General features: G+C 42.6%; 1 protein-coding gene across 1 annotated transcript in view; it reads left to right on the plus strand.

Moving 5' to 3' along the window:
- SEPHS1 (selenophosphate synthetase 1) overlaps positions 1-7,456 on the plus strand; it is a gene marked incomplete at its 5' end in the record, with an annotated part of 18,439 nt that extends 10,983 nt beyond the window's left edge. The window contains 2 exons of the mRNA XM_006150073.2: positions 1,194-1,406; positions 5,512-7,456. Coding sequence (XP_006150135.2) covers positions 1,194-1,406; positions 5,512-5,726 — 428 coding nt within the window. The remainder of the gene's footprint in view (positions 1-1,193; positions 1,407-5,511) is intronic.
- Positions 7,457-19,787: the final 12,331 nt, after the last annotated feature.

Genomic DNA, 19,787 nt, shown 5'->3' on the forward strand with positions numbered 1-19,787 from the left:
CCCCCGGGGGGTGATTTCTCGCTTTCTGTCTCTATGTCTCTCTCTGTCTGGCGAGTGCACACACCCTATAGCGAAAACCTCTCCAACAACAACAAAAAAAAATCAGTGGTTGCCAGGGACTGAGGGGAACTTCATTGAATAGCCACAATACAGAGGATATTTAGAGCTGTGAACTATGTATTGTGTTACTATAATGTTAAATTCATGTGGTTATACATGTGTAAGAAGCCATAGAATTGAGAAAACTGAATTGTAACGTAAACTGTGGACTTCGTAGTAGTGATGTATTAGGAGTCTCATCAAACATAACACATTAGTGCAGAATGCTAATATAGGTGAAGTGGAGAAACTATGTGCAAGTTTCTTACAGGTTCTACTTAGTTTCTCTCAAAATCCAAGATTTCTCTAAATTATAAACTCTATTCAATTTTATGTGGGTTTTTTTGTTGTTATTTTGTTTTTAGTTTATTTTGGGGCAGCTGTAGGGGCACATGACTTTAACTGGGAACCTTTCCATGTGGGAATGTCTTGCAGAGAATTGCATTTTATCACTGCCCAACTTCGGTCCCCTACTAATTTATTTTACCTAAACATAAAAAAAAAACCCTTAAATTTACAGGCAATTCATCTCTAGTGAGAGCACCCTGATTTCAAGACAGGCATTCTTTTTTATTTTTTCCCCATAAGGTATGGGCACTTACTGAAGAGGGACAGAGTGAGAAATCACCTCTCAGTAGGGATGGCTATGCTACAGTCCCTACTCAATTCTCTTCCTGGGATTTTGGATGCATACATGTGCCTGGTGTGAATTTCAAGCTGCCAGGTCCGAGACTCGAATTGCAGTGGGAGTCTAGTGCCTTAACCAGCATGCCACGTACTGGCCCCTTCGGTCTGGTTCAGATAGGTTTATCTTCTGTTGAAATTGTAATTCCTCTTTTTTTCTTTCTTTTTTTTTTTTTTTTTTTTGTTTACTGTCAGATTACTCTCAGTTTAAGCTGCTGATGGGTTTCAAGTGGTTTGAATTGAAATCAACCTTGAGAATTTCACTTCTTTAGTTGATTTTATACTATTACATTTTCCTGATTCCCTTATGCATCTCCCTGACAGATTTTCAGGTCATTGGTGGATGTGAGAGTCCGAGTTGAGGAAAGGTTGTTTTTTTCTCAGAGTTGCCCCTGTGTCCTCTCTCTCAGCTGCAGGACTCATGCACACGTTCAATGCTCATGCAGCCACCGACATCACAGGCTTCGGAATCTTGGGCCATGCACAGAATCTGGCCAAGCAACAGAGGAATGAAGTGTCATTTGTGATTCACAACCTTCCTGTGCTCGCCAAGATGGCTGCTGTGAGCAAGGCTTGTGGAAATATGTTTGGCCTTATGCACGGGACCTGCCCGGAGACGTCAGGTACAAGGAACCCGAGCCCAAATAATGAGTTAAACTAGTAACGCTAATGGGAAGCTGGCGTGAGAAAGGGAAGCCCAGGATATGAATGTGACTCCAGTGTGTCGAGGTCGGTCCCGTTAACCTTGGCTGCCTGTTGAGCTGTGAGTCTCCTATCTCATGCAGTTGAGCAGCTTTGCATGTCCTGTATTCTTTTTGATGTAGGAATTTGGTGATGGGATGGGAGAGAGAATTAGAACTCAAATTGCATTGGAAACAGCATTTGCAATAAACTGTATTACTCATATATTACACTGAACAAGCTACTTTTTACCTGGGGGGGAGAAGTCTAAAACAATTATTTTAGGAATGAAGTAGTGTATATTTGTCCTCAAAGTGTCATTTTTCTTTTTGCACTATTTTTTTTTTTCTTTTCCCTTTACCTTGACTCCTGTTTCATTTTTTAAGTCTCTCCTATCTCTTTGTTTTTTAAATTCCTCTCCTGTCTCTTTTTATTTTTCTCTATAACTCTAATCCTCTATCCGGCAAATTGTAGCATCACTTGAGGATTTAAAAAATACATGTGGGGTGGACCAGCAGTTAACGTAATGGCTATGTTGCTGGACTCCCATGTAGTCGACCGCAGTTCACGTCCCGGACCTGGTGGCTTAAAACTCATGCCAGGCACGTGTGTGTGCGTGCCCAAGATCCTGTGAGGAGAATGGAGGAAAAGGGATTGCAGCGTGGCCATTCCCCCTGGGGGGTGATTCTCGCTTTCTGTCTGTCTGTCTGTCTCTCTCTCTCTCTCTCTCTGTTTGGCAAGCGCATGTTTTTGATAGCAAAAACCTCAAAAAAAGAAATACGTGTAAGAGCCAGCAGTAGTGTGGTGGTTGGGGTGCTGGACTCCCGCATAGCTGACCACATTCTAGTCCCAGACCTGGTGGCTTGCTTTCTTTCTTTCTCAGTCTGTCTCTGGTGAGTGTGCATGCCCTATAGCAAATTAAAATAATAATAGTAAATAAATAAATAAATAAAATTAAGTAGATCTTTAAGAAGAACAAAATATATGTGCCTAGGTCTGAACCCTACAAAACCCAGCATTAAGTGGTCCGTGAAATCACATGCCCTTTTAGTATTGTTTTAGAAACATTGGGAGGGTTTTGCCAGAAGTACTAATTTATTGGGGGAAAATTAGGTTTTAGTTCTATAACACTTTCAAGTCTTTTATAGGACCTGTATTTTCTTGAATTAAATTTTGCACTTCTAGAATAAATTAGACGGGGAGGACTGGGCATCAGTAGCTCTAAAAGCTCCCAGGAGATTGGAGCAGGCCTGGAGATGTGACCACACAATCCTGTTTGAGGATTCCATTAGACCTCTCACAGCCTTGAGGAGGTCCCTCCAAACTCCTGCTTAATAAACACAAATGAAAAAAAACATATAAAGAATTATTTTATATAACTTTTTATTTATTTATTTACTTATTTTAATTTGACCAGAGAGGGAGAAGGAGAGAGAGCAAGAGAGAGGGAAGGTAAAAAAGCAAGCTGCCATGTCTGGAACTCAAACCTCAGTCTACTATGTCCAGTGCCCTTAACCACCACGCCACCCGCTAGCTCCCAAACAAAATTTTTTTTTTTAAGAATTACTTTTATTTAATTTTAGTTGTTCATTCATTTATTTTAATTTGACCAAACACACACACACAAAGTAAGCCACCAGATACAGGACTCCAACCATGGTCAGCCATGTGGGAGTGTCCAGTGCTTTAAACACTATACCACCTGCTGGTCCTCAAATGAAAAGCTTTTTAAAGCAAGTTCCGGGGCCAGTGGCTGGCATAATGCTTATGTTGCTGGACTCCCACGTAGTTCATTGCCGTTCAAGTCCTGGACCCGCCGGCGCCTGTGCATGCATGCCCAAGAGGAGAATGGAAAAGGGATTGTGGTGTGGCCATTACCCCTGCAGCGGTGATAGCTTGCTTTCTGCCTGTCTTCCTGGCGATCACACATACCCTATAGCAAAAAAAAAAAATCTCTGTTTAAAAAAAAGCAAGTTCTAAGATTGCCAAGGTGTTTCCCTGTTGCTTCAGCATCTGGTTAGAACAGTGTCTGCCACCTAGAGAGCCCTGAAGAGTATCCGATGAGTTAGTGAATGTCACCAGCCAGTCACTCACTTTCTTTATTCAGGTATGAGAAGTTTTTATTTTAAAGAATTACTTGCTTAATTCCATTTGTTGTTGTTGTTATCATTATTATTATTTTAATTTCACCAGAGAGCGAAAGCAAGCCACCAGGTCCAGGATTCAAACTGAAATCAGCCATGTGGGAGTTCATCACCTTAACTACTATGCCACCTGCCAGCCCCCAGAATTTTTTTTTTTTTTAAGTAAAATATACCTTTTTTCTCAATAGTGTTATTTGTATTTGGGAATATATAAAATTTCCTGGCATAGCTCTACTAAAAAAAATAATAAAATAAGGTTTAAAGTATTAGGTTGTCAGAAAGGTCATGATATATTTTTCTATGTTCTTATTTATTTTTTAAATTTTATTTATATTACTCATTTGATGAGAGAGAGAGAAAGCTGCCAGGTCTGGGACTTGAACCTTGGTCGTCATTTTGGGAGTCCAGCGCCTTAACCACCACACCACCTGTTGTCCCCTCTATGTTTTTGTATGCAAAAATGCGTCATGACTTTCCCTGTGACGGTATCTTGTACTTTTTGATTTTGGAGATAATTGCAGGGTCAGGATTAGAGCATAGGTACTTTGAGGCATACACTATTCCAAGAGTCTTCAAAAAGAAAAATACTAATAAGCACTCTTGGTAAGATGAGGCATCCATGTAGAAAATGAAATGGAGAAGGAAAAGTTATTTTTTCTGTATAAATGTTTCTTTCCGTGTAGCATGACAGCTATTGCATGTGTTATTTAGACTTCAACATCTTAATCCTACACAGCATTAAATGGTTCACTATAGGTTATTTTCGGGTTAAAAATTGTTCTTTGTGGGGGCCAGAAGGTGGCATGGTGGTTAAAGCACTGGACTTCCACATGACCAACCATGATTTGAGTCCTGGACATGGTAGCTTGCTTTCTCACTTTTCTTTCTCTCTGTCTGGTCAAATTAAAAAATAATAGTCACAGGGGCCGGCAGCCGGCATTGTGGTTAAGGGCGCTGGACTTCACATGACCAATTGTGGTTCTAGTCCCAGACCTGGTGGCTTGCTTTCTCACTTTCCCTCTCTTTCTCTTGCTCTGTTCCTCTCTTGTCAAATATAAATAAATAAATAAATAAACAAACAAACAAACAAATAAATAAATAAAGTTAGATAAAATAATTTTTGAAAATGAATTAAAAAAATAATAGTAACAAATAAAACTAAGTAAATAATTCCTTAAAAAAATTCTTCTGGGACCAATAGACGGTGTAATGGTTATGTTGCTGGACTCCCATATAGTCGACCATAGTTGAGCCCCAGACCCGGTGGCTTAAAACTCACGCCAGGCTCATGAATGTCCATGCATGCCCAAAATCCCAAGAGGAGAATGGAGAAGAGATTGTGGCATGACCATCCTCCTTGGGGGATGATTTCTCGCTTTCTATCTCACTCTCAGCAAAGATCTCTCTTAAAAAAAATTCTTCCATATGAACATGATTTCTTTTTTTGAGAGGTTTTTGCTATAGAGCACATGCGCTCACTAAAACGACAGAGAGAGACAGAAAGTGAGAAATCACCCCCTAGGGGGGCATGGCCACACCGCAATCCCTTCTCCATTCTCCTGTCGGGATCTTGGGCACGCACACGCACGTGCCCAGCGTGAATTTAAGCCACCGGGTCCAGGACTCAAACCACATGGGAGTCCAGCGACATAGCCATTATGCCAACTGCTGATCCTGTGAACATGTGTTTCCTAATAGAAGTTTTCCAAGAAATTGCTTAATTCCTCTGCAGAATAAAGCAGGCTTCTTTGAGTGGGTAGAGCAGCTTGCATATAGATAGCAACAAGTTGTTGCTTGAATTTGGATCTGTGCAAAAGTTTTTTTTAGAAGGACGGAGTCAGAGAAACTGCTCTCACAGTGTCAGAACTAATAGTAATTCTTTTTTTTTTTTCTCCCTTGCCAGGAGGCCTTCTAATCTGTTTACCGCGTGAGCAAGCAGCTCGGTTCTGTGCAGAGATAAAGTCCCCCAAATATGGTGAAGGTCACCAAGCATGGATTATTGGGATTGTAGAGAAGGGCAATCGTACTGCCAGAATCATAGACAAGCCTCGGATCATCGAAGTCGCACCACAAGTGGCCACTCAAAATGTGAATCCCACACCTGGTGCCACCTCGTAATCTAGACAGAAAGAGCTGTTTGGTTTTGTTTTTAAATAGATCTATTTCCTTTATCATCACTTTGATTAAAGACTATAAACAACAACAAAATCTCATTGTGTCTACACATTTGGTGACCTTAGGTCAAATTGTGAGTGGATACAATTAATAAAATAAAATCCATTGCCTTTTCTTCCTGTTACATTAACTGAAGATGCACCTAATCTTGAGGCAGCTTCTGAGTTGAGAATTATATTGTTATCCAATACTGTTGATTCATTTTGAATCTTTAGACACTTAATCTCTTGCCGCATAGGCTCTTTTTAAAGGTGCTTTCACATAGCACAGACATTACCGATAGTAGTGTCAAATAGCAATTTGTGTCTTTTCATTTTATGTGTATTTATCATATAAGTCTGATCTTTTTTTTTTCCTAAGTGTCTTGAATAGTATTCTGAAAGACAGAATTGGTAAGTGACAAGATGGTGTCTCTGTAGTAAAAGGGTTGCATGATTCTTTCAGGTTCGATTTGTAAAGCCTCGTCTTATCCTCTAAGAGCATCTCTGACCCAGGACACTTTTCCCAATAGTGCATTCAGTTCAACAAGGCCAGTGCTTCTCTCTGCATGGAAAGCACTTTGAAGACAAAAAAAAAGAAATTATATTTCTTTTTTTTTTTTTGTAGCCTTCCTGATATTTACAGTAATATCATTGATTGTTTTCTGTATTGATAGCAAAAAAGAATACTTTTTGCAATGTAATTAGATGTTCTATAGTGCAACAACGAGGAATTGCCTTCCGAGAGGGGGCTCATGTATAATACTCATTTACAATTCAATATATAATTAACTACACAAATAATTTTTAAACATAATCAACAATAAAGACTGTTCTGTGGATGGTAGTGTTTAATACATTTTATATTTTGTATAGTAATTTCAGGCCTTTTTTCCCCCTTAAAGTCAGCAGCGACTTAGCCTGATTCTTAGCGTTATTTTGTCCCTTACGCCAGTACTTTTTTGTGCACGCTTTTTGTGATCTGTGTTAAAAATCTGCATTGCCAACATTGCAGCTCAAACCTGTTATTCAAATAAATATTTAATATTTTTAATTGCTCTTGTATAATCAGATGCCCCTTTTAGTATTATTTTAGAGGCATTGGGAGGATTTTGCCTAAAAGTACAATTTATTGGGGAAAACTAGATTTTAGTTTTATAAAACTTTTAAGTCTTTCATGGGACCTATATTTTCTTGAATTAAATTTTGTAGTTCTAGAACAAATAGGCAGTCTACAATGGTGTTATCCGTGTTACTTAAAAACAGAGGCTTCCTTATATTTTAGCTTACTAAGTAATTAGGGCAGATCCTGTCATTAAGCACAAGGGCACCGAACCCTCAGGTGTCTTGTTTTCATAGGAGAAAAAGCACCACATCTCTGCCAGTTTCTGAATGCTTCCTGCTTACAGGCACCAAAGCTGCATGTGTAAACCTATCAACTTCTCGCCAAAGGAAACCACCACAGGGAAGATGAAGCTCCCTGGAAGAGGCTTTGAACTTGGCCACACCCTGTTTGGAGAGTCACGGGGCAGCCTTTATGCACGTGTAACTGGAACTCAAGTGTAAGCATGGTGTGCAGTACAGAAGAGGCTGCTACAGAACTGAAATTAATTGGACATTTTATAGGAATTTATCAGATATTGGTCCTCAAGCTACAAACCAGTGGTCTGCAAAATAAAATGTGTTGGAAACCTCTGAGTAACATAAACATAATGTTGAACTTTTTAAAAATATTTATGTAAATAGTGATGATGAAAACTGAACTATCAGCGCAGAGTATGTTCTCAGTGCTCGTTTTCCTGGTGGCAGGCCTCTTGAGAGGAAGTGTGCTGAATGGATCTTGCCCTTGTGGAAATTTGTCTTTGTGAAGAGTCCTATTTATAAAAAAAAAAAAAAAAAAAAAGTGGCGGGTACTTAAGTTCATATGATTCATATGATCCCCAGAGGTAGATTTTGTCTTTAAAGTGGTGTTTCTCAGAGAGTAGTCCAAATTCACATTTGAATCACTTGGGGACGTTTGTCAAAGGCACATTCCTCCCCTTCCCCCAAGACCCCTCCAGACCTGCAGAATCAGAATTCTGGTGCATGGGACAAGGGCATAATCCAGCTTTTAAATAAGGACCCTTCAGGGCTGTCTGTGCCCAGGAAAGTTTGAGAACCTCTGATTTCAAAGGAATTGCAAAGGGGAAGAAAAGAAGTGGACTTGATTTCACAATATACTTTTCTAAGTTTGTTTGTTTGTTTTAGATTTGCTGTAGGATGTATACACTTGCTAGAGAGAACGGGAAAGTGATGTACCCCCAGTGAGGATGGCCACGCTGCAATCTCTTCTCCATTCTCCCCCTGGGACTTGAACACACGAGTGCACACACCGGGCATGTTGTGTTTCATGTAGCTGGATCTGGGATTCAAACTATAGTTGACTACGTGAGATTCAGCAGCCTTACCACCATGCCACCAGCTGGTCTAGAAGTTTTTTTGTTGTTTTTGTTTTTATTGTATGATAGTGTGTGTGCATGCATGTGAGAATAGGAAAAGAGGAACAGAGTCTCTGGAGAGGTTGGTCATGCCGTGATTCCCTTCTAGTCCTCCAGTCCTCCAGCCATTGGATCCCAGGCACTAGCACACATGCCCGGGTTTCTGGCTGACCTGGCCAGGAATTTCAACAACGATCACCATGAGGGAATCTGGCTTCTCTTGAGTAGTGTGTTCTGTTGTGCCACTGAGCTGGTCCAATTTAAAATCAACTATTCTTTGTCTTTCCCATGTTATGCCCCCACGAGGGGAAAAACAAAAGGCAAATATCTTATAAAGAATCAGGTGATAGTTATTGAATATTTGATTTCTTGGCAAGATAATACAGAACATTTATAAATAGACAGTTATTTTACTTCCTGGTAGCATTTCAAAACTTCACACTGAAATATACTTATCTTGGTATACAGATAGAGTTTTTGTGAGTCCCATGATGTAGTTGCATATACCCTACAGTCTAGAATCCAATAGAATTAGTGAATATGGCCTGAAAAGATGGCCTTCTTGGGTCAGTATATCCTTTAGGGGCATCAGGAGTTATTTGTGAAGGAAGGTCAAAGCTTAGCAGGTTATTTGCAGAGGCTAAGTTGAAGCATTTGCTGTGGTTAAATACAAGACACAATACTGTTTAGGCAATATGATGCTTTCCCTTTTTTATTTTTTTAAACAGTTATTTTGTTTACTTACTATTTCACATGAGTTTTTGCCAGAGAAAGAGGTAGAGAGAGGATGAGGGAGCAAGCTGCCAGGTCAGGATTCAAACTGGTCAGCCATGTGGTAATTCCAACACCTTAACCAGCACGCCACCTGCTGGCCCCTCATTCTTTTTTTTGCTATAGGGTGCGTGCGCTCGCCAGACAGACAGAGACAGAGAGATAGAAAGCGAGAAATCACCCCCAAGAGGGGATGGCCACGCCGCAATCCCTTCTCCATTATCCTCTCAGGATCTTGGGCATGCACCCACACGTGCCCAGCGTGACTAAGCCACCGGGCCCGGGACTCAAACCACAGTCGACTATGTGAGAATCCAGTGACATAGCTGTTACACTAACTGCTGGTCCCACATTCATTTATTTTTAATTTGATCAGAGAAGAGAGAGAAAGTGAGGAAGCAAGCTACCCGGGTTCAGGATTCAAACCGTGGTTAGCCATGTGGGGGAGTATCCAGTGCCTTAACCACCACACCACCTGCTGGTCCCTGACTTTTTATTTTCCCCCCAAGGTTTTTCCTATAGGGTGTGTACACTCTGGAGAGAGAGAGGGGGAAAGTGAGAAATCACCACCCCTCCTTAGGGGGATGGCCACAGCTCAGTCTTGTCTATGTTCTCTGGGTATTTTGTCTCTGGCAAGTGCACTCAAAAACTCAAAAAATCTGAGCTCTAAAACCTAATTTTATTTTGTAAAGACCAGAATAGCTACACTATACTATTTTTCTATTTTTTAAAAGAATTTCTCATTTTATTGTTTAATTTGACCAGAGGGACAGCACGAGAGAGGCAAAGTGAGAAAGTAAGTCACTAGCTCCAGGCCTCAGACCACAGCCATGTGGGAGTCCAGTGCCTAACCACCATGACCTCCTGGCCCCAATTTTTTTTTTCTATTTTAGAAGTAATCGAGCATGCATAGACATTTGTTGTTTCAGATAATTGGGGTGTGTTTATGTATGAATGCGTTTATCTCTTTAGGCTGCTCGTTTCCATACTCAGTCCACTTTTTCTCTTTAGGTTAGACAGTGGCTACATAGCATAATTTACTTTCAGCAATTATTCGTACCTTAAGAATCCCTGGATGAACGTGCAGTCAAATCAGCCAGGGACCACAATGGAAATTAACAGAGTCCTGCTTAAAGTGATGTATGGGGATATAATTCTGCCTATGCTTAAATCTCTACCTTGAGAGAGGATGGGAGTTGGATGTATTAGCCAAGGCCTTCATCAGGTGAAACAGTTGATTTGAGGGGAGGCTGCTAGGCATCTAGACATGTTCAAGAATTGCCAGAGTCTAAGCTTGCTATGGGTGCATATGCTCTGGTGAGTGCATGGTAAATAGGTCTTGGAGCTATTCTCTACAGTGTTTCCTAGATCTCTAGCTCTTACATGTCATGCCCCAATTCTGTGAATACGCAGTTAATGTTTTCAGTGATTTCAGTTGCCCTTCCTAGATCCTGATGCCTTTTGAAAAAGCTTTTGGGGTCAGGAGATGGTGTAGTGGTTACGTTGCTGGTTAGCGGTTACTCAAACCACAGTCCCACATGGCCGACTGTGGCCGACTGTGGTCTGAGTTCTCCTGGGAGTGACTTGAAAATCTCACCAGGCATGTTTGCATGTGTGCCCAAGATCCTGGGAGGAGAATGGAGAAGGGATTGTGGTGTGGCCATCCTCCCTTGGGGCGGGGGGGTGGTGTTTCTCGCTTTATCCCTCACTGTCTCTGTCTTGTCCTCCAGGGAGTGCACACACCCTAAAAATAAAAGAATTGGTGTTTAGAATGTCCTGTTTTAGTCCATTGTGAAAAATTAAGGAATTTGTAGTAGTTGAACTCCCCCCCCTTTTTAGTAATAAAAAGCTAGATTTTATTTCTCATACATTAAGAATTAATACAAAGAGGAATCATAAACACATACCTCTAAATAATTTCTCATTTTTTTCTTTTTTTTAAAGAATTATTTTAACCTTATTTTTTATTATTATTTTCCAGTTTGACCAGACCGCGAGAGGGAAAGTGAGAAAGGAAACCACCAGGTCTGGGACTTGAACCTTGGTTGGCCATGTGGGAGTCCAGCACCCTTAACCACCATGCTACCTGCCAGTCCCCAGTTTCTCAATAAAGTTAACCTGAATGATTTTGAAAGTTATGAAGATGAAGTTAAGCAGCCACAGTTCACCTTATGCCAGTCAAATTGGTCTAGTAATTTTACATTAATGAGACAGAGACAGAGCACCACAACAAGATCTGGTCCCCACAGTTGATTCCCCAGCCTCAGCTAGTCTGCATTGTGGGCATACACCTGCCCAGTGTACTTGGGGAGGTCTCTAGATGCAGCCTTCTCGTGGTATTTCTGGAAGACTTGGGTTTTACTTCTGGGTCCCACTTAAGTTTGGTAGCACTAAGTACAGGTGCGACTTTTTAAATGTATTTTTTAAGATTTTTGCCATAAGGCACATGTGCTTGTCAGAGAGAAGCTTTGAGAGAAAGGGAAAGTGAGAAATCACCCCCAAGAAGGGATAGCCACATCACAATCCCTTTTCCGTTTTCTTCTCATGGTTTTGGGCATGCATGCACTTGTGCCTGGCATGATTTTTAAGCTGCCAACCATGGTTGGCCACGTGAGAATCCAGCACCTTAACCACCACACCACTTGCTGTCCCCTGGGAGAAACTTTACTCTTTTTTTTTTTTTTTAAGAGAGAGATATTTTTGCTATACGGTGTGTGTGCCTGCTGGAGAGACAGACAGAACGCAAGAAATCAGCCCTAGTGGGGATGGCTACATCTCATCCTTTCTCATCCATTCTTCTCTTGGTGTCTTGGGCAAGCCTGCACATACATCCAGCATGAGTTTTAAGCCGCAGGGAGGGTCCAGGACTCGAACTGCGGTTGACTATGTGGGAGTCCAGTGACATAACCATTATGCCATCAGCTGGTCCCTTAACTTTTTATTTTGAAAAACTTTAAAACATACTGAAAAGTTTAAAATAAGTGGTTACTCTTAGACATTAATTTGCTGACAAGTTCCATAGTGCCATGGTTGAGGGAGCTGGATCCCACATGGTTAACTGCATTCTTTTTATTTATTTTAAACATTTGATTGCTGTACTTCATTTGGCTTGTAAAGAGAAGTTACTCAACATGAAATACCCCTCAGACTAGTCCACTTGAGAATACTATACATATTATCAACAGGCAATAAACCATTTTTGTGTCCCACAAATGTCTTTTGCCTCTATTTTTTTCTCCCTAATTTCCTTCTCTGTACTTTGCCTCTATTTTTTTTCTCCCTAATTTCCTTCTCTGTACTTTTCCCTTCTCCAGCCCTCCCTCCACACTGTCTCCACTGTCCATAACTATTTTCACTGCTTTTATGTCATCCTATCTTTTAATCTCTAGAGTGTGGAGAATCAGTATAAAGTGGATACATGCAATATCTCTCTCATCGCCTGGCTTGCTTCACTCAGCAATAAATCTTCCATATTCAACCACTTTCTATCAAATGCCAGGGTCTTGTTTTTTTATGGCTGAATAGTATTTCATAGAGTATATGTGCCACACTTTTTCAATTCATTCATCTGGTTAACTGCAGTTTTAGTCCTGGCCCCAATGACTTGAAAAGCATGCTGGGCACATGCGCACCCAAAGTCCTGATGGGAAGGAGGAATGTAGGAAAGCAGAATAGTGGCATGACCATGCCACATTGAGGTATGGTTTTTCTCTTCTGCACATGTGCCCTCTGGCAATTGAAAAGAATGTTAAATGTGTTTTGTGAATACCTGTGCATGCATGCAAATACACACATCCTTCACTTGGGCAGATAGCCACTAGGCTTAAGTAAATTAAAGACATTAGGGGACCAGCAGGTGGCATGGTGGGTAAGACACTGGACACTCCCACATGACCAACTAGGGTTCAAGTCCTGAATCTGGTGACTTGCTTTCTCCCTTCCTCTCCCCCCCCCCCCCTGTCTCTCTCTGGTCAGTCAAATTAAAAAAAAAAAAAAGTGAATGAATAAATACAATAAATAATTATTTTTAAAAATTACAGACATTAAGACACTATCAAGTTGGGGCTAAAGATATCCAGCTATACTAATGTGTATTTTCCTTGAGTAATTAGATTGCCATACTTTACATATTTTTTCTTTTCTTTTTTAATGTATTGAGACTTGGTTTCAGGCCGAAAATACGGTCTGTCCTGGATAAAGTTCCCATGTGCTGACAAGAAGAATGTATATTTTGCAGCTGTTGAATGAAACCTTCTGTAAATATCAGTCAGAGCCATTTGGTCAATAGGGCAGTTTAACTCTGATGTTTCATTGTTTTTTTGTCTATGGTCGACTACGTGGGAATCCAGCAACATAGCCATTATGCCAACTGCTGGTCCTAGATTTTTCATTGGCTTTAAGGCTCACTCAGATAATCCAGGATGAATTCATTTTGAGATTCTTCATCACATCTGCAAAGACCCTTTTTCCAGATAAGGTAACTTTCACTCTCAGGAGTTAGGATGTGGGGGGGCCAGCAGTTAGCGTAATGGCTATGTCGCTGGACTCCCATGTAGTCGACCGTGGTTCGCGTCCGGGACACGGTGGCATAAAACTCACGCTGGGCGCATGTGCATGCATGCCCAAGATCTCAAGAGGAGAATGGAGGAAAAGGGATTGTGGCATGGCCATCCCTCCTGGGGGGGGTGATTTCTCGCTTTTTATCTCTATGTCTCTCTCTGTCTTTCTGGTGAGCGCACACGCCCTATAGCAAAAACCTCTCCCAAAAAAGAAAAAAAGGAGTTAGGATGTGGGCATATCTTTTTTTTTTAATAACTATTTAATTTTTAATTTATTCATTTATTTATTTTTAATTTGACCAGAGAGAGACTGAGATAGAAAGGGAAAGTGAGAAAGCAAGCCACCAGGTCCAGGGACTTGAACCTTCATCAGCCATGTGGGAGTGTCCAGTGCCTTAACCACCACACCACCTGCTGGTCCCCATGGGCATATCTTTTTGGGAGGCTGGGAGGGCACATTTTTTTGAGAGGGAAGATGAAGAATTCTGATTTGAGATGCCTTTTAGAAATCCTAGGGACAACCTGAAGTTGCCCGTTGGATACATAGAGCCTAGGGTTCAGCAAAGTATAAACCAGACAGAAATTTAGGGATCATTGGTCAATAGGACCTTAATGTCAAGAGACCAGGGGCAGCCAGTGGTGTGGAGGTTAAGATGGCTAGATCCCACATGGCTGACTGCAGTTCAAGTCCTGGACCCAGTGACTTGAGAAACATGCCAACACATGAGCATATGTGCCTAAAATCCCAAGGGGAGAATGGAAGGGAAGGGACTGTGGCATGGGTATCTCCCCTAGGAGGTGCTTTCTTACTTTCCTTCTCTGTCTCTTCAGCCCTATAGCAAAAAAACAAAGGGGGATCAACAGATGGCTTAATGGTTACATCGCTGGATTCCCACGTAGTCGACTACAGTTCAAGTCCTGGACCCAGTGGCTTAAAACTCTTGCTAGGCACATGTGCATGCATGTCCAAGATCCTGGGAAGAGAATGGAGAAGGGATTGCGGCATGGCCATCCCTGTGGGGCATGATTTTTCGCTTTCTGTCACTCTGTTTCGCTGACGAGTACATGCGCCCTATAACAGAAATCTCTCTTAAAAAAAAAAAGTCATGAGACCAAATGAGATGACAGAAAACTAATGTTTACAATGTCCATGGACTGAATTTGGGAGTCAGGGAGATGAAGAAGAATCGGAAGTGTACCACTAGGGACAGTGGGTAGGGGTGTTCAGTCCTCACTCTATAGCTTTTCACTGGTCAAGCGAATTGTGAATGTGATGTGACCAGTGGATGCCAACCTGGTGGCCACTGCAACCTTGACAAGAGCAATTTCACGACCAGCCCTATGGCTAGTGGTTAAGAAAGCCAGATCCCACAGGAACAACTACAGTTCAAATCCCAGCCCTGGCAGATTGAAAAACATGCTAGGTGCATGTATGTGTGTGTTCCAAATCCCAACAGGATGGGGAGACAGAAAATAAGAGATTGCAGCGTAACCATGCCCTGTTAGGGGGTGCTCTCTGAAAAGAAATTGGAGGCAGTGAATGTATAAGTTCTTTCAAGATTTGCTGCAACAGGATGGAGAGCACTGTGAGTGACAACTAGAAAGGAAGTGATTCAAGAGGGGACTTTTATAAGGATTGGACATAAACAGCATGATAATAAGTCCATGGGGGAGAAAAGTCCATGAAGATGAAGGAGACAAGGACTGTTGGAACAAGTCCTAGAACAGGCAAGATGGACTGGAGCAGATGCACAAGGGGAAGGCTGGCTTGTGCCAGGATCAGCACGCAGGCCTATAGAAAAGGAGGTTCGGGGTGGACAGTTGCAGGCTGAAGATGAGGCACTTGCTCCTGATGGTGCGTGAATGAAAGAAAGAAACATTAAAATTTGCAATCAAATGACCTGGTCTACAGTCACACCTGTGCTTCTCAGAATTTTTTTAAAAGGATCATTTTATTTAACTTCATTTATTTATTTATTTTGAGCAAAAGTGATAGAGCAAGAGTGAGAGAAAGAGAGCGAGCGAGAGAGCACACGCAAAACAGTAGGTCTGGGACTTGAACCGTGGTTGGCCATGTGGAGTCCAGCGTCCTTATCCACCACACCACCTGCTGGCCCCTGTTTCTCAGAGTTTTTAAAATTGTTTTCATGAGCAACAGACAGGAACTCTGGACAGGGTCTTGTCACACTGTGATCTCCCCTCCCCCACCAGCCTTCCAGCCAGCCAGGATCCTGGGTGCACCTGGTGCGTTCTATGGAGGAACAGAACCCAGGGCCTCCTCACAGGGCTCCAACTTCACACAGCACGTTCCTGTGCCCACACCAGGGTGGCTGGGCCTTCTCAGAATTTCTGAATTGAGTTGATCACAGGTAATTTCTCATAAGTATGATGAAATTTTCTTTCATTTTTATAGGTTTATGCCTTAGGGTGGGGCGTGTGCTCGCTTGGAGAGAGACAGAACCAGTAAGAGGGAAAGTGAGAAAGCACCCCACAGGGTGTTCGGGGGATGGACCACACTGCAATCTCTTCTCCTCCATTCTTCTCTTGGGATTTTGGGAATACATGCATATATTCCTGGCTTGTCTTTTCAAGCTGCTAGTCCAGGACTCAAATTGCAGGTGGCCATGTGGGATCCAGCTGTCTCAAACACCATGCTATTTGCTGGCCCCCAAATTACATTTTTAGGAAGATTTTTTTCTTGGGGCCAGCAGGTGGCTTAGTGGTCAAGGTGCTGGGTTCCCACATGACTGAATGCAGTTTGAGTCCCAGACCAGGAGGCTTGAAAAATCACACTGCGCACGTGTGCGCATGTGTTCCCCAAATCCCAGGAGAATGGAGGAGAAGGGATTGTGGTATGGTTATCCCCCTGGGGGCTGATTTCTTACTTTCCTTATCACTGTCACGTTCTGGTGAGTGCACATGCCCTATGACAAAAACCTCAAAACAACAACAAAAAGAAGATGGGACCAGCAGGTGGCATGGTGGTTTAGGTGCTAGACTCCCATGTGGCTGACTGTGGTTTTAGGACCTGGAGGCTTGCTTTCTCACTTTCCCTTTCTCTCTCTCTCTCTGGTGAGCACATGTGCCCTCAACAAATTAGATAATAATAAAATTAATTCTTTAAAAAAGATTATTTTCTTTATTCATGATAAAGCATGGGTATGTGAGAGAAAGCAGTGAGGAGAGTGTGAGAGAGGGAGAGAGAGAGAGACCAGCACCTCCACAGGGTCTGGTCACACCACAGTCCCCTTCCTCCAGTCCCCCAGCCCATTGGACCATGGACACTCACATGTGCCCAGTGTGTTTCAGGCTGACAGGACTGCGATTCAGACTACAGTTGCCATGTGGATCCGGCCACTGTGTCTCAGAGCTGGCCCCAAAGTTACTTTCAGTATTTGAGTATCTTCAGCCAAGCACATTACTTGAAAAGAAGAAAAATAATAGCTAATTTTGAAGTAATCTTTGAAATCCCACCTATAATGAATGAATACTGGAACCAGCAGTTAGTGTAATGGCTATGTCACTGGACTCCCATGTAGCTGACCGTGGTTCGAGTCCCAGACCTGGTGGCTTAAACTCACGCCAGGAGCGTGTGCTTGTGTGCCCAAGTTCCTGAGAGCAGAATGGAGGAGAAGGGATTGCGGCGTGGCCATCCCCCTGGGGGGTGATTGATTTCTCGCTTTCTGTCTCTCTGTCTCTCTGTCTTTCTGGCGAGCACATGGGCCTTATAGCAAAAATCTCTCCAAAAAAAGAGAAAGAAAGAAATACTAAACATCAAAGAAGAGAAAGAAATTGTCATTCCTGTGATAATGTTTACATCCCATCGGTGTTCTGTTTTGACAGTTCTAGAAGACTTTATTTTGGGACCAGCAGATGGTGTAGCAATTGTGTTGCTGGTTGCTGGACTCCCACATGGCTGACTGCAGTTCAAGTCCCTTACCTGGTGGCTTAAAACTCACACCAGGCGCGTGTGCATGTGTGCCCAAGATCTCAGAAGGAGAAAGGAGAAGGGATTGCAGTATGGCCATCCGTGCTGGGGGAGGGGGGTGATTACTCACTTTCCCATTCACTGTCTCTCTCTCTTTTCAGCGCGCTGGGGGAGGGGGGTGATTACTCACTCTCCCATTCACTGTCTCTCTCTCTTTTCAGCGAACGCACGTCCCCTAAGGCAAAAATCTCTCAAAAAATATGTAGATATTAACATCAATTATTTAAAGTGACTACTTGGGAATTTCCAAATAATCTAAACTGTTATTTGAAAAACTAGTAATATTTATCAAATGACCTCTTTACCGAGCTAGATATTATTGCTTTAATTCCCCATGGGATTTTAAATTAAATGTTTTAAACCCAACATCCCTCTAATTTGGAAAAGGCAGTTACCAATTGGAAGCTTTCAAGAATTTCTGCATATGCCAGATAACAATCATAAACACATCCTTTGTGTATACATGCCTTTTGGGGGAAAGGGCATGGATTTTTACGTATTTGTGAAATGACATATTTTAAAGGAACATGGGCAATACAGGTCCATCTCCTTGTAATTTCTCTGTTGATCAGTGAATGCAATCACTTCTGGAACCTGATCTTTAGATAATTTTGGTAGAGGGGAATTGAATTCCTATCTTTAGATTGTTCTTTGCTCCTTCAAGCAGTCCCCACTTTTCACCAGGCGAGGGCAATAGGGAGACACCTGTTCGGCTTTGTCCAGTTCAATAAGGGCTTCTCGGAAGCTGGCGGGTACAAACGCTCTCTCTGCAACTGCGCAAGGCCAGGTTTCAGCCTAGCTCGTGATAGAAGTGTGTCTTCGGAGAACCCTGTGCGATCCCAACTACTGGTTCTGGGTCAGGTTTCCGTGTTGGGTGACGCAGGTTGGGCATGTGAGGTGCAGAGTGAGCCAGGAAGGCCTTGAGTCCTGCTTCCTCTGGTAACCCGAAAGACTCTGGGACTTTGTGAGGAGCAATAGTGGGTAAAGGACAAAGGACCACAGATGCGGACCAAGGAGCAGGCCTTGGTACATGTTGGCTGTCCAATGCCCTGGGGAAGACAGAAAGTAGCTAGTAATTCAGGCTGCTGGCCTGTCTCTCTGGACCACCGCCTTGCCGCCATATTACATAAACTATTGTTTAGGAAATGAAAACCTGTGGCGTGGTGATTAAGGCGTTGGACTCCCACGTGGCGAAACACGGTTCAAGTCCCGGACCTGGAGGCTTGCTTTCTTACTTCCACTCTCTCTCCCTCCCTCCGTCTCTCTCTGGTCAAATTAATAAATAATAATAAATAAAATTAAATAAATAACTTAAAATTGCTTTTAAAAATGATAGCATGCTTATGAGGAGCCACATTCTGTTTTCTGGAAGGAAATTTTAAGCTAAAGAAACGTTGAAAGAGACCAGCAGTGTAATGACTATGTCGTTGGACTGCGGTTTGCATCCTGGACCCGGTGGCTTAAAACTCATGCCAGGCATGTGTGTGTGCGTGCCCAAGATCCCAAGAGGAGAATGGAGGAGAAGGGATTGCGGCTTGGCCATCCCCCCCGGGGGGTGATTTTTCGCTTTCTGTCTCTCTGTCTGTCTCTGTCTGGCTAACGCACGCGCCCTATAGCAAAAACCTCTTAAAAAAAAAGAAAAGAAAAAGAAACGTTGAAAAAAATGAGTGAAAAGAAACAATGAGATGCTATATCAATCATCTGCCATTATTGCATGGAAAAGAGGTCTTCCAAAAATATTTCTAGTTCTGTAAGAAATTTAAAATTCTGCTGGACTGTGTGGATCAGTCTTTACTGGGAGTCATTTATTTTGTACACCTCTTTTAAAAAATGAACAGCCAACTATTTCTAATACTTTGGGCCAGACTCTGAGTAAATCAAACACCTCTTTTGAACAGCATAGAGGAGTTAGGAATGAACAACTGGATTTCCATTCGTTCAGCAGTTAGTGGAACAGCTATGTAGGATAAAATAGACTGAGGTTAAGTGAAGGGCGCTGGTCAGGTCCCAGCTCTGCGTGGCCTCTGCTTTGTCACTGCCGCCCAGCCTGGGCCTGGGTCCAGCCAGGATGACCCTGCGGTGAGTCAGAACAGGGTGTACGAGCAGGACGTCAGCACCGCCTCCTGGCCCTGCACCCGGACCCCCTGCGGCGGAGGGCGTCTCCGCGTTTCCGCAGGCCCCGCCGCGAGGCGGCGCTGCGGAGGCCTGGGGGCTGAGCCCGCCAGCGCGCT

The sequence above is a fragment of the Tupaia chinensis genome, unplaced genomic scaffold (assembly GCF_000334495.1).
Source record: "Tupaia chinensis unplaced genomic scaffold, TupChi_1.0 Scaffold000275_1, whole genome shotgun sequence".
Lineage (NCBI taxonomy): Eukaryota > Metazoa > Chordata > Mammalia > Scandentia > Tupaiidae > Tupaia > Tupaia belangeri.